Source organism: Larimichthys crocea, chromosome III (genome assembly GCF_000972845.2).
Source record: "Larimichthys crocea isolate SSNF chromosome III, L_crocea_2.0, whole genome shotgun sequence".
NCBI classification, from domain to species: domain Eukaryota; kingdom Metazoa; phylum Chordata; class Actinopteri; family Sciaenidae; genus Larimichthys; species Larimichthys crocea.
Genome location: NC_040013.1, coordinates 25,840,499 through 25,854,937, shown reverse-complemented (window position 1 = coordinate 25,854,937; position 14,439 = coordinate 25,840,499). Strand labels below are relative to the sequence as shown.

General features: G+C 44.0%; 1 protein-coding gene across 6 annotated transcripts in view; it reads right to left on the bottom strand.

The window, feature by feature from the left end:
• arb2a (ARB2 cotranscriptional regulator A) overlaps positions 1–14,439 on the bottom strand; it is a 148,859-nt gene that overhangs the window by 82,376 nt on the left and 52,044 nt on the right. For all 6 annotated transcript variants that reach the window (XR_003462241.1, XM_027277463.1, XM_027277464.1 and 3 more), the window contains exon 7: positions 6,473–6,691. Coding sequence is in view for 5 of the 6 variants with exons in the window: in XM_027277463.1 (XP_027133264.1) it covers positions 6,473–6,691 (219 nt within the window). In the remaining variant the exon portion in view is untranslated. The remainder of the gene's footprint in view (positions 1–6,472; positions 6,692–14,439) is intronic.

The window sequence follows — 14,439 nt, the reverse complement described above, 5'->3', positions numbered from 1 at the left end:
AAAAATGTCAATAAGTATTTCAAGGTGTCGAGAGCGAGAAAAGAAAGAGAAGAAAAAAATTGCAAAACATACATCACACAACAATATTATCCTAGAATTCCTTCCTGTAAGGGAAGAGGCAGAAACAAATTACTGAAACTACACAGGACCTCTTTCACACTTTCTCACTCTCACACACTAAAAACTCTTGACTTGCTGACCATTCTCTCTCAGTCTCTCAGGCCACACACTGGGGTAAACCCACCCACCTCCAAGGCCAAGTCATTATACTGTTTAATATGTCCTGATCAGCGCAGAACAGGATTGTTTTCATTCGGCCTAATGATTAAATATTAAATAAGCAACATACATAATTACGTTTGGTTTTAGCAGAGAGGTTATTAGAGTACGTTAGTTTGTGTTTGTGTGTGTGTGTGTGCGTGTGTGTGTGCTTGATTGTGTAAATGTCTCTGTGCACACAATTAAAAAGTGGACCTCGACGACACCTGTTTGCAATTGCATTCTAATCAATGTCTGGGACGTGTACTCCTTCGCCATCTCTTTTCCTTTTTTTTTCTTCCCCTCCCGTCTTTGTTTCTTTCTTTTGCTCTCTTTTAAAGGCAGACGGAGAGCTGAAGTTAGCTAGAAGCTGTCTGGGAGCTGATGGGTCTGCTAGAGTGGGGGAAAGGAAGGTATGGAGCAAATTAGCGGCAGAGATGGGAAAATAATGACTGTGGCATTGTGGGTAATTAGCAGGTATAGTACCTATGGAGGGTTGGGAATATAATGATGTGAGAAAGAGACAGAGAAAAGGGAGAACGAGGTGAAAAACGTGTGCAAGACTAACAAGAGGGGGGAAACTGTGTGTGTGTGTGTGTGTGTAAGAGAGAGAAATGTATGTGTAGGTGTGTTATTTGACTTTGCAATGAAAGGATATACCGTATAAGGAGAGAAAAAGTGAGTGAGATAGAGAGAGAGAGAGAGAGAGGGAGAGCACTGGAGCCAGAGAAAGGAGAAAAACTATAGCGTATATGTCATCCCACGTGCAGATTAGCGCGCTCAGACTGTATACAATAAAATAGCATGACCTTGGTGGGGTCAGTCTGCTCTGACAATGTTTGCCAGGGCATTGTTTCAAATCAATAACTCATTAACAAAGTACAAAGGAAGTTGCTGTGGGTTTGTGAGATTCTTTATTAGAAAAGAGCGGCTGCGGGCCAGAAAGGTCATCGCTGTGACATCTCGGCTAGCCTCGCGCTGCCGCCCGGATTGTCAGGTGAAATTACTGCGAGCCATTAATTGACATAAGGCAAAGGAGAGCGGGCAGGCAGACAAGGCTGTGTTTGTTCCAGGATGACCCTGAGGTGCTGCATTTGTGTGTACGCAGGTGTGTGCGCGCGCGTGTGTGTGCGCCTGTGTATGTCTTTATTCGGGTCAGCCTGTATCCACAACAGGGTTGTGTGCGGGGAGAGGAGAGAAGGGGGAGAGACAGAGAGAGAGAGGGAGAGAGAAGGAGCTCAGTGGGTGGGGAGGTGCGAGGGAGGGCAGGATAGATGTGTTTGATGGTTGACCTGACTAGAAGATTGGGAGCAGGGATCTGAGACCAACTACACTGGTTCTGCCTTGAGCAAACACACAAACACACAGGTATGTGCACACACACAGATGTTATGTACTACACATATCCAGAAATGCTCGCACACACTAACAAGCACAAAACCGGACAGACTCACTCTCCCCTTTAAAACTGTTAGACCTCGACACTAAATTCAAAACGCGAGAAGATGAATCTGAAGTTAAAAGACACCACGGTGAGCTTGTAGCTAGCCTTAAACATGGAATCTCATAAAGACGGATACACATGCGCACGGGTCAAAGCTTTTTTTCCTCTACCACACTCTTCACAGAAATACACACCCAAATAGAAAGATGGCATCTAGCCAATTTGTTCTCTGCAGCAAGCAGGTGAGCTGCCCTCTAGCCCTGTTCATTGACCTCTCCTCTGACCAAGTTCAGAGGTTAATCAAGTCCCTACCTGTCCTTGGATATGCTGAGCCATACTTCTTGGCACGACCACAGGTCAAAGGTCAAATAAACCCTGTCTGTATAATTGCTCGTGGGCCAAAGATTGGGGCAAAGGGGTGAAGGTGACAAAGAGCAAAAAGCTAGTCCCATAGAGAAACACTGTAGCGCCATGTCGAATACAATTACCAGTGTGTGTGTGCCTGTGTGTCCATGTCTTAATGTTTATAATCAAGTTTCGGCGTGTGTGTGTGTGTGTGTAGGTGTGCGTGCATGTACGTTAGTGAATCCTCAGGACGTTTTGTAGTACAGCGTGAACATGGGAAAACAGGACATCATCTGCTAAACACAGACAAGGACAAGGATCTCAGCCGGCCCCTGTGGACAGCTGCAGCTGGGAATAATGGGTCTTGGAGAGGCAGGGCCTAAATAATGGATGCTCCATCCGTTAGGAGACACACACTGTACAATCCACAACAGTCAGATCAGTATGTGCTAGTACAAGACCCCCCCCCCCCCCTGTGCCATGTCCATCACAGTGATATTGGAGACCACCTCTGAAGAGTCCTGCATCCGCACTGAAGACTGAAGCACTAAAGGTACGATGTGCAAAGCTGAACACAGAGGAAACAAACAATGCATTATTAAGTGGAAACACTAACACTCCAAAGAGCCCCAATATTTTGATTCCACTCTCGTATGATTGTGCCAAATGAATAAGTGTTAAGAAAAACAGAGAGATGTCATAGCGAACGCGTTTGATGTCCACTGGTCTCAATCATACAGATGTCTTACTCTTGAAGTTGCACTGCAGCTGAATATAGTAGGAGAAAAAAGAACAGAAGAAGAACCGTCCCAATCTGCTGCTTCAAAATGCGATTGGAGCGAGAGCCTCTCTGTCTATCTCTCTCTGAACATGTAAGAAACGTATAAAGTGAGATGGTAAAAAGCCTAAAAAAAGTGAAAGCGAGAAAAGTATTCCAGTCATTTATAAAAATAAGTGGTGCTTAAAGAAAGGCGAAGCTCTGTTTTTTGTCCCCTTTGCTCTTTTTTTTCCCCCCTTCTTCTTTCCAGGGCCTGCTGGCCTAATCCCAGCCAGCCAGCCTTGGGTGAACTCTTTGGAAGCTTCTTAAGCCCATGAATGTGCCTTTTGTTCCTGCCATTCCTCCGCTTGGCTGACAGAAAATAGCTAACTGGATTACTGCTAAAATTCAAAGTAAAGTGAACTCCCAAACTTCTATATGGCAAAGTGCTAAGAGAGCACCCCCCCCTCCCCACCCCTCCACTATCCTCATCAGCATCCCTCCGATCAGACTTTCTATCCTTCCATCCCTCCCTCTGTCCTCTCTTTTCCCCCTCTCCCTCCTCCACCAACATCCCCCTAAACATGGCCCAGTGGTGTGTGATCTGGAGGAGTGGAGAGAGGAGAGGAGAGGAGAGGAGAGGGATTAGATAAGGTTGAGAGGTTGCACACTATGAACCCAAGGCTAAAAAGTAAGATTCCTAAAAGCAGTTAAGAGCTTATTAATGTGTGTAAGGAAGCGTATTAATCAACTCAACTCTATCAGGGGGCTGGTGTGTGTGTGTGTGTGTGTGTGTGTGTGTGTGTGTGTGTGTCAGTCTTTGTGAGTCAATGTTGGAAAAAAAAGAAAACGCAAAATGGAATTTTATGACTCTCTGTTATAAATACAGAGCAGGCTAATGGTGTTTTTTTTCGTGTAATGTTGGATTTCATTACATTAGGAGGAGGAGAGGTATATATTTGAGTTTGTGTGTTTCTGAATGGCTGTGTGCAGGTGGTCTGGCAGCTCAGCGGGAGTTAGAGTGCGAGGTGTAGTGAATAAAAAAGGTTTGTGTGTGTGTGTGAGTGCACGTGTCTTAGGTGGGTGCTGTAAAAAAGAAAGAAAGATGAAAACAGCTCTGCTAAAGAGGTTTGATTTGATCCACCACCCACCGCGACTCGCAGAGGTGAAGGAGAAACACACACACACACACACGAATGTCAAAACCTTAGTTCTTTTTCCACCTCCTTTACTCTTTTGTCTGCCGCTGTGTGTGTGATTTTGCATATCTAGCATGTGTGTTTGCGTGCGCGCACGTGTGTGTGTGTGTGTGTGACAGCTTACTCTGGGGCGGACAGAGGCAGAGCGGCGGAGAGTAAAAGCGACGCGGGAGGAGGGCGTGGACGATGGAGGCGAGGTCATCCACACTAACATCCTGCTGACTTCTGGGTCAAAGGTCAAAATTCAAGGGGCACCAACACAGGGCCAACCTGCTCACTCATTAATCTTTATCCCGAGTCTTGCAATCCCTGCATCTAAGGACAAGTGTATTTGGCTGGAAAATCTAAACCTTCTACATGACCCCTACTTTCCTGGTTAATGAGGATAATTTTGTATTAGCCTGCTGGACATAAAAGACTTTTTTTTATCCATCTCTCTGTTCTAAAATGCCACCACACTGAATATTGCACTGGTACGGACTGTTAAATCAATTATCAATGTGCTAGCTTACAGTATATTTAACAGAAAAGTGACTTGACATAGCACTGGGGCTGGTGGGGTGTTTTTTTTTTTTTAGTTACTCATTATGTTGTCTGTCCTGACTCCCATCTCATGGAGTGAAAAATGAAAAAAAAACCCAAGGCTGTTAAACTGCACAGTATTTCCAAGACACTGCAGCCTCAAAAAAGACACACCACTGCCGCATACCGCCCTTGTCTCAATGTATCTGACCCTGTCCAGCATGCATTATGCAGGCATGGGGAAAGCAAGCCAGGCCCAATATCAAGATGTGAATAATATCGCATGCTACCTCGCAGGACAGGGGAACCTTGGTTGGGACTGTGTTAACGATCTCATACTGCTAACGTTAAAGATTTCAGGCAAGAGGGAAGGACTGGGAGAATGTATATTTATATATGTATAAGGAAAAAAAGAGAAATGGAGGGGAAAAAGATTGTTATGTGATATGAGAATCATTCAAGTAGCACATTCAAAATAAAACAAGTTATTAACACACACTCCTATCTATGTACACTGAACAAAAGGTAGATGGCATTAGGATATATCTGTACACACAACTCTGAATACTCATTTGATATCGTTTAAAAAGAAATATATAAGTGACACTTAATGCAATTAAGTTTGACTATGTTATTGTGAATGACACGATGGACTATTTACCATAAGACCTCCATGTCGAGATAGTGTAGTGCAAGTTCATCAGCTGTATGAGGGGGGAAACTGGCACACGTGTAAAGAAGTGTGATAGAGTAAGATAGAACCGCGGCTAATTATCCCTTATTAGAGTGTGTGTAAAGGTACTGCCGGGGGGGGAGTGAGAAAAAAAAAGCCTGTGTTGACAGCTCACACACCGCCCGCTAGTCCCACAGCAGCCCTAACTCCTGTCAGACACCAGAGACTGACGTATTTCACACACACACCCACCCACGCACACACACACACACAAACGTACATGCATCGCTGTGATGCTGCTGCCATCAACCAAAGTAAGATGCAGATAATCGATGGGAACACTCTTGTCTAGCCCCATTGTGCCCTCAATCTTTAAAATCTTACTGAATGAGAGCTCCCAAGGAAGAAAAAAAGCAAAAAAAAAAAGCATCTGGACCCTATTGAAGCGTCAAATTATGAATTTTGTTGTCAGGGGTGAAACAAAAGACATCCACAAACATTGTTTTTGTGGCAATTTCTCATCACTTTAGCCATATTTATGTTTTACAGTGGAATTAGATTCATGCAAAGGCTCGCTTCCTTTGTTTGACCACAAGGTAAACCGGCTGAGGTACGTGCCTCGTGCCGCGTGTGTGTATGTGTATACGTGTGTGTGTGTGTGTGTGTGTGTGATTGGGCGTACGGTCAGGGTAGCATGATAAGAATGTTGCCGTGTGTTTGCAGAGTGTGTGTTAGGGAGATAATAATCCCAGCGGTCAACAAGAGTGAAGGGCCAGAGCTGCACTGACCAGCCCACCATCTGAGAGAGAAAAAGAGGGAGAGGGAAAGAGGGAGCGGAAGAGGGAGAGAGGGAGGTAGCCATGTGGTTAACACTTGCTCACTGAGAGGCGACTGGAGCACGGCCAACCTCTTCACACACAGGCTGACCACACAAGAGCCTCTCTTTCTCCCTCTGCCTCCCATCCTCCCTTCATCCCTTGTTACCTAACATTTCCTTTCCTAGCTTCCTCAGCTAGCCGCCTCCCACCTTCTTGCCTCTTTTGTCTCTTCCAAACTGGCCCGAATTCCACCCTCCCATTTTCTCACCTATGTCTCTTCTTCTACCTCCTCCCACGACCCTAAACTGTCACTCTGTCCACCTCCCCCATCATGTCTGCTTTTGATGAACATCTATCCTGCTGTCCCTCCGCCCGGGCTGTCCAAGCGCTTCCTTCCTGCCTTCCTTTTCTGTCTCTCCTCCCTCCGCTCCATCCCTCCCTCTCTCTCCGACTTACCCGTATAGGGATCCGTTCGGTCTCCGTCTCCTTCTGTGGGTTGCGATACTTCTCGTAAAATTCTCTCTTCTTTTTGCCCTCTTTATCGTCCTTCCGTTCCCTCTTTTCAGCGGGTTCATCCGAGGGTTCAGTAGGAGAGGGCAGGGGAGAGGACTTGGCTGGTTTCTCCACCTCCAGGTAGTTCTCGTTGGGATTGAGAACCATCACACCGTAGCCATCCTAAAACAGATAAAAAAATATGTGTAATACAGCCATGGCATCAGCATCATCTACTCAGATACTGTTCTATCTATATAGCCATCTATATCTATGTATTATGAAAAATATATTTTTATATTTAGAAGTCCTTTATGATGTGAAATAAAACAAAAATGTACAAAATGTATCATAAAAGAGCAGGAAAATAAAGGAGAGGATATCATTAAAACAAATGTATCTTCAGGTACAAAGCACGACAGATACGTCTGTGTAAGAGAGAGAAATATGTAGAACATTGTATATAAGACAAGCACAAAGGGAGATTTTTCCTTTTTAATGAAGATTCTTCTTTGCTTTTGAAAATGCCTACTAAAACCTTTATTAAACCTAAAAATTACAATTTCTGTTGTTTGTTCTTTTTTTTACTTTTAGAAAAAAGACAATATTAACTTTGTTAAACCTACAAAGGAAAGTTGATATGACAACCACATGATTACGCTACACCGGAGCTCAGAAACTTTCCTGCCCAGTCTAGATCTGGTCACGGCTCACGGTGTTTAGGAAAGAGCTCGGTGGTGGATATCTATTAGCAAATAATACCGCAGGGACACTTAAAAGACACAGATTGTGAGATAACTGGGGGGAAAAAGATGCAAATCCACGCTGAAAGAAATGGCAGAGAAAGAGACAGAGGAGAGAGTGTCAATGCAGGGAGAAGCCTGAGGAGTAACTGGGGGATTGGAATTCAGCGACGGTGGTTTCAGTCGGTGAGTAGCATTTAGTGACTCCAAAGGCCATGTGTCACTTAATATCAAACCCAATCGATCCCACCATCACTCAACGAAAGAGTTAGCCACAAGCGCATACGTATCTGTGCATGCGCATGTGTTCTGTGTGTGACTTTAAACTTCTACAGATGGCACGATAGAAAAAAAAAAGCCTAAAATATTTTGAGCTGAGAAAGTTTTCAGATGAAAAACAACATTTGAATAAATATTAATAATAATCAGTGCACTGCTTCGAAATGAGCGGCAATGAGAAGCAGTGTAAAAAAGAAAGAAAAGAAACTTAGAATGAGAAAAAAACAGCAGACGGGAAACGTATTGTGGAGAAAAGGAAGTTTTCTCGTAGCCTTTGGTGACTTCTTCAACTTGGAAGCCATTTTAATTAACTGTGTTTATTGTCCTAAGCACTCTGAGACTAAAGCAGGAAATGGATGGATTCCTGTTTCACTTTGGTTGTGCTTTTCGCACACAACCCCCATTGTGAATACACATACACACCCCGAGACACAAAATTATGGGTGTATGCTTGTGCAAACACACACACACGCACACACAATCAAAAGACACACACTGAGGAGCACGAAAGACATCAGTGCTGACAAAAAGACCTTTAGGAGATGCGAGAGGGAGTTAAGAAAAGCGGTTCCGTTCAGTTTCCTCTGAAAATCGCCATCGCAGACACACACTATCTCCTCAAGCCGGCACGTCTCCTCTTCCCTAATAAGTGTTAACACAATGTGCTTGTCTTCCGTTGACGCAGCATGAGTGTGTGTCCCTCCTGTGCCCGTCGACATCAAACCTGCCACACACCCCTTCCCTTAGCACCTGCCGTGTGTTGACAACGGCAAAATGACACTTTCTCACTTATTCAGATTATGAAATTAGTCTGATTCTCACTTTTTTTTTTTATTCATACGAGGCTCTCCTTTCCTCGCTGGACATATTTGTAACGTAAAAACTTCTTAATGTAAAAATAATTCACTTAAGATTTTAAGTTACATAAGTATAAAATTGGACATGATTACATTTAATGTACGCGTGAAAAATGATTTTACTATTACATCAGCTTCTAAAAAATTCAACAAATGTTTTTTTTTTCAAATTCTAATTTCAGGTTTAAAAACTTTCTATCTAATAGTATCTGCGTCATGATGGAACAAAGTTTTGCATTTTACTTTAAGGCACCGTAAGTCTGACTTTAATTTAGCAAGTGATTTATGACTTCAACAAAAAAAAAACAAAAAAAAAAACACATCCACGTTATCATATTCAAATTCTAGGTATCCTGTGAATTCAAGATGTTTCTGCACACCTAGATTTGTATTAGTCTGTGTGTGTGCGTATGTGTACATGACGGAGACAAAGTGAAGTAGGAGAGGTTATGGATAATGATCTATTAGGGCGACTTAATTCAGCCTTCAGACATCACAGAGACATTTGCACTCAAATACAAAAGTTCAGACACACAGACGTACATTCAGACAGATGGATCGCCTGATGAAAATGTAAAAAAAATATATAGCGGGTGGCGGAAGAAGAGCGGAGAAGAAACAGAGGGACACAGAGAAGGGGTGAAAGGCTGAGAATCAGAAAGGAGCGATATAGATAGTGAAACGATAAGACAAAGATAGATAGAGAAGGAAGGAGAGACAGAGAGATGGAGTCTAACCAGATCCACACCAGCTTTGTGCCACTGCCCACTGGTGGCAGCCTGATAAAATAACTGACAAGACCAGTTCAGCCTATTCATAAAACCATTTAAAAATCAATAAATAATTCAGTTTATTAAAAAAAAACGCTTATATGGGAAAAACTAAATAATGACAAAATAAAAAGAACACTGCCGATCGACATATATTCCCCACAGACAGGACGACAGGACAACAGGAAAAAGCCTCTTCCACTTCTCCATCATCACATCACTTTGTGTGCATTTCTCCTTTCCCTTAATCCCGGTTCATGAGGCCAAAAGTTAATGGTTTAGCAACTGGTCCCCGTGTTCTGGTGCTAACCTTGAGTGGCCTACAACCATGTTTAGTCTTCAGTGCTCTTACCCTAACCCTCACTGGTCAATAACCCTCCCTGGCCTTAAGCCTGCTGTTGGTAACCTCAAGTGGCCCGGTTCCCTAGCCTTTAGCATCATTGTGCTACCCCTGAGTGGCCTTACAGCCTATGGCCTTTCCTAACACACCTAAACCGAGCTAACGGTGCTAACCCTTTCAGCTGTCCAGTCACCCAGAAGGACATCGCTGTAAAGGGGGACCAGTGTCGTCGGCGTGCTTAGTCTGGAGGAGCAGGGCCGCCGGGTTCACCTCTATGTCGGAAACCATCATTTATTTGAACACTGAGAGGTCTGTGTCGGTGTCAGGACAACACTGTTCTGCCTGTCCACACGCTTCCTCCTCTTATTCTTCTCTCCATCACCCAGACATACCACAATGAGTCAAACCCCGGTGGACTTGACCACAGCGAAGCCATTTGAAAAATTACAACAGGTTTTTTAAAAATAAGGTCAAAATTTAAATTGAAAAAGGCTTTTTTTATATATAAATGTGATTCTTGTTTTTTCTTTTTAGAGATGATAAATGTGTCTAATTGTATATATCAAACCCAGCTAAATAAATAATAAGAAATGTCTTAATGGAGAAAAAAAACACGATATTTAAATCAAACAGCACGCAGTCAGAGCTTTCCCCAAATTCCCACAGAACGAATTTCTCCCACAGAGCTAATGTTCATCATCCGAGTCTTTGCATTGGTTTGTGACAGCTAAATCTCTCCATACATCTTGCCACACACCCTTGGAGAGTTAGGTCATTCTGTCTTTGTGTTTCTGGCTAACTGTTAAGTCTCTCCCACACACACTCACACACACACACACACACTGGATACACCTGCTAAATCTGATCTTTGTGTTGTGATGTGCTGTCAAAGTGTGAATCTTACACAAATGCACACTGCAAACCTTGGGTCACCCAGCTTTTTATACCACTAAATCTCTCTCTCACACATTGCTAACATTGGGTCACTTTGCCTTTGTCCTATGCACACACACACACACACACACACACACACACCGCCTCAAATGAAAAAAACACACACGGTCCTCTAGCGTTGGGTCAGTCTTGTCTTTCTGCTGCAGTGTGCAGGCTAAGTCTCTTCCCATGCCCTGTGGGTGCCCCTGTGCCACTACCACACTGAGTCCCTGCCCTGGGGCCAGCGGTCAAGAGGGTCGCCCCGACCCCTCTGAGGGGGAGCACCCCGACCCCCATCACCCCGCTTCGGACGCTCCTTAGCGCTCCTTTGTCGGGCTGTCCCGCATAAGATAGCACAACAAAGGCTGCTGCTGCTACGGAAACCAGGGCTTGTCCCGTCATCGTGATGAAACCCTTCCTCCGTCATCGCCACAAAATGTTCCAACATCAACATTTAATAAAATAACATAAAGACGATATTAAGCGTTGTTTGTGATTTACTATTACAGAAATGGAGTCACACTGTGCTGTATTAACAATATCGTCGATACTCTTTGATGACATCGATGAGCACTCTTTAAGTTCAAATTAGATGCCGCTTGTCCACGATAACTTTGATGGTAACAGATCACTATTTTCCCTTTCCGGTTGCATTATTTGATAAGAAAGCGGACAGTGTGTGTGCATGTGTGTGTGTGTGGCTGTGTCTCTCCCCCACGTGAGCGAGGACACAAGTGCGAGGGAGAGAGTAAATAAGATGTCCCTTTAAGACAGCAGCACCTCTATTTTTCCAGTGGCGTTGTAATGAAATGAAATGTGTCTAATGTGCGGGAGCGGGGAGTGAGGCGGCCGGAGTGAGAGGGTGTTTCATCTGTGCGTGTGGAGCTCAGCGAAGCTTTGATGTGAGAGCTCTCATGTAGTGAGCAGGGCTTTGGGCACAGGGAAAAGGACAGCACTTGACAGGTACAAAGCATGGCTGATAGCGGTCACGGGTGCATGCAGTGAGGAAAGTGAATGGTATGGTTGCGTGAATTTGAGGTTTTTATGTGTGGCTGTTTGCTGAATAGGAGCATATAAATGCTTTGCACTTATGTGCATATATGCATCCGTGCATTTTATATTTCAAGAATTAGCGCGCAGTCTATAGGTGTCCGTTGAAACTGGATCTCGGGCAGCTTTACTTTATTAGTTTTTCTGTTGGGGGGCTGTTAGGATCAGGGCAAATGGCGCTCCCTTTTCTCAACAGCCGTCGCTCGACTTCCTTGTTTCAGCGATACGCAGCTCCCGATTCGCTGCTCAGGCTTGACTGACAAGGGGGAAAGGGTCACCCAGCATGGCATACCCAATAAGAGGAGCAGGGGGGGAGGAGGGGGAGGAGGAGGAGGGGAGGCATGTCTGCAGGCTACAGTCGGGGTTTTGAGATCTGAACGAGGCACAATGGCTGACCGAGAAGAAAGGCTAAGTTGGAAAATGAGCGAGAGCAAAGCGTTGGCGTCACAATTTGTTTGCATTTTTACTAGTGGCTGAACGCGACATCAAACGCACGTTAAAAACAGGAAGAAGGAGACAGAAAGAACACAGACTGTTCCTTGGTAAAGAGGTACGAAGCAGCTGAGAAGGAAGGTAAATACTGTAATAGCAAATACACTCCCGCTCTGCCTCTCTGTCAGGGCCACCCTGCTCTGTGTGACCTTGTCTGTCTCTGTCTCGACGTGAGCTTTTTTTTTTTGCATGCAGGGCCCCTTTATCCATCCGATCCTCATCTTTTCTCTCTCTCACTCACTCTCTCTCTCTCTCTCTCTCTTTTTCCCACTCCTCCTCTCCCCGAGGCTGAGATACCACACAGATCGCACAGTAATGTCAGATTAAGTCACGGTGCCCCCCTTTCTCATTTCAACACAGCACCAGTCTGAGACCCCCCCATACCCGCCCAAATACACAGCTACGTTTCCCAGCGAGCAGAAGGGTGGGAGAGTACTTACTGTACCACTGGGGCTATGAAAAGACATGTGCGGATCTTAGGGGTGATGTGAGAGGGGATGAGACGGGATTGTCATCAGCCTGTCAGCACAAAATCAATCATCCTCTTGATAACTAGCAATACCCAGGGGGGCCATGCGAGTACTTGCAGAGGAGAACTAAATGTTACTAAATATTATTATCTTTCAGTGTCTTAAAAAAAAAAAAGGCAACAATACGTATAGATCCAAAGAAAAATGGCAAGATAACGGGATAAAATTACAACCTAGGTTAAGTCCAGGTTCAAGTGGCATAAATCATAAAACATACATATGAGCATGAGATACATGTGCTCAACTCGCCTTTTTTTTCATCCTCTGCTTAACCCCACATCCTTGTATGTTTAAGCAATCAATTGAACAGCCAACACAAATGTTTACACAGGAAAAGTAAGACAAACTGAAGCTTCAACTCCCCCACACCCACCCACCCCATCTGCCCCCTGAGTTAATTTTAAACAAATCGCCCGCTGCACGGGTTTCTCCTCTAATAAAGAGCACACATTTAATTACGTTTCTCTAAATTTGACTTTTTTCGCTTCAAGTTCAAAGACTGTATCCGCTTGTATTTGCTTCCACTAATGTAGCCGTACACTAATTTGGTCAAAGTAAATAAGGCTCGGCGGTAATGATTGTCTTTTTCTTGATCTTAATGAGCACAAATAGTTTAGGTCAGAATAAGAGGCTAACCTTTTGGAGCTAGTCAAGTAGCGGTGTCTGTAATAAGCAGCAGAGTTTTTAACCTTGGCATGGATGCCTTGGCTCATTTGGATATTGTTTATATGTGGAGCTGAATATTTATAAATGAGTTCAAAGTGGAGCAGTGGGGTGGAGGAAGTGAAGAGAATAGCACAGCTTCTGATCCCTGATGCCTCAGCTTCTTTTCATGCACGCATTTACATTTCTTTCTCTCGGTTTCACTTTATATCTCTCTCTTCCTGTCTCGCTCCTCCCGATCTGTCTATTTTGAGCACCTCAGTGAAAAGGATAGACATAAAGACACTCGCACAGGCACTGCGGAGTAACTCACTCTGTGCAATGCCAAAGCCAGTTTACGTGTCAATTATTTACAATACTTGTCGTCTGCGAATCTGTGAATGTGCTCAAGCCGCTATCCATTCTCAACGGCTGATCAAGAGTGTCTGGATGGGCACTGCCACATAAACACACACACACACACACACACGTACGGTGACACACACAGAGTTTGGAGGCCTGCTTCATCTGCTCTCAGCACGACACACGCAGAGGGAGGTGCAGGGGTGGGGGTGCGGGTTGCTAGATTGGGGGTGGATGTAGCATTAATCACCGTCCAGGTGGAAATTGTCAGAGCTATCGATTGTGCAAGTAAATGTTACACAAGTCATTTGTCAATTTTTTTTTTTTTTTTTTTTTTTAACAGCATGTCATTCGCAAAGACGCAACAGTGAATGTAAACTCGCCGACCGATATTTTAAGAGCTGTCTCGCCAGATATTCAACTTAGCGGACATCCAAATATCTGAATGTTTCTGAAAGTTTCAGTATCTTTTTTTTATATTATCTATTTCTTTTAACCATTAGACAAACTTTAAAAATATATATATATTACAATACAGCATGTTTCAGCCAGCAATGTTGCTTGGACAGATTATCACATCAGTTGCATAATAAATGAATTTCCAGTATACTTTCATTTTAATGGCATAACATGCGCTTGCCACATACTCGGAGAAGGAAATCCAGTGAGCAGGAAGAGTCCTCAGCCCACAGAGGGAAAGCTATGGGGAAATAAATACAGGAGGCTTATTCTGACGCCGTTAGCATTTTGATTTATATATTCTATATTGTCTCCCCTAAGCATACACATGTATTTTTAATGAGGGCACAGAGAGATATAGATCATGGAATGATAGGTGTCTCCCTGCCCTCCTGCCTAACTATTTAATGTATAAATCAGGGAGAGAGGTGAACAGAGAGGGGGAGGCAGAGAAGCCACAAAATAAAAAATAA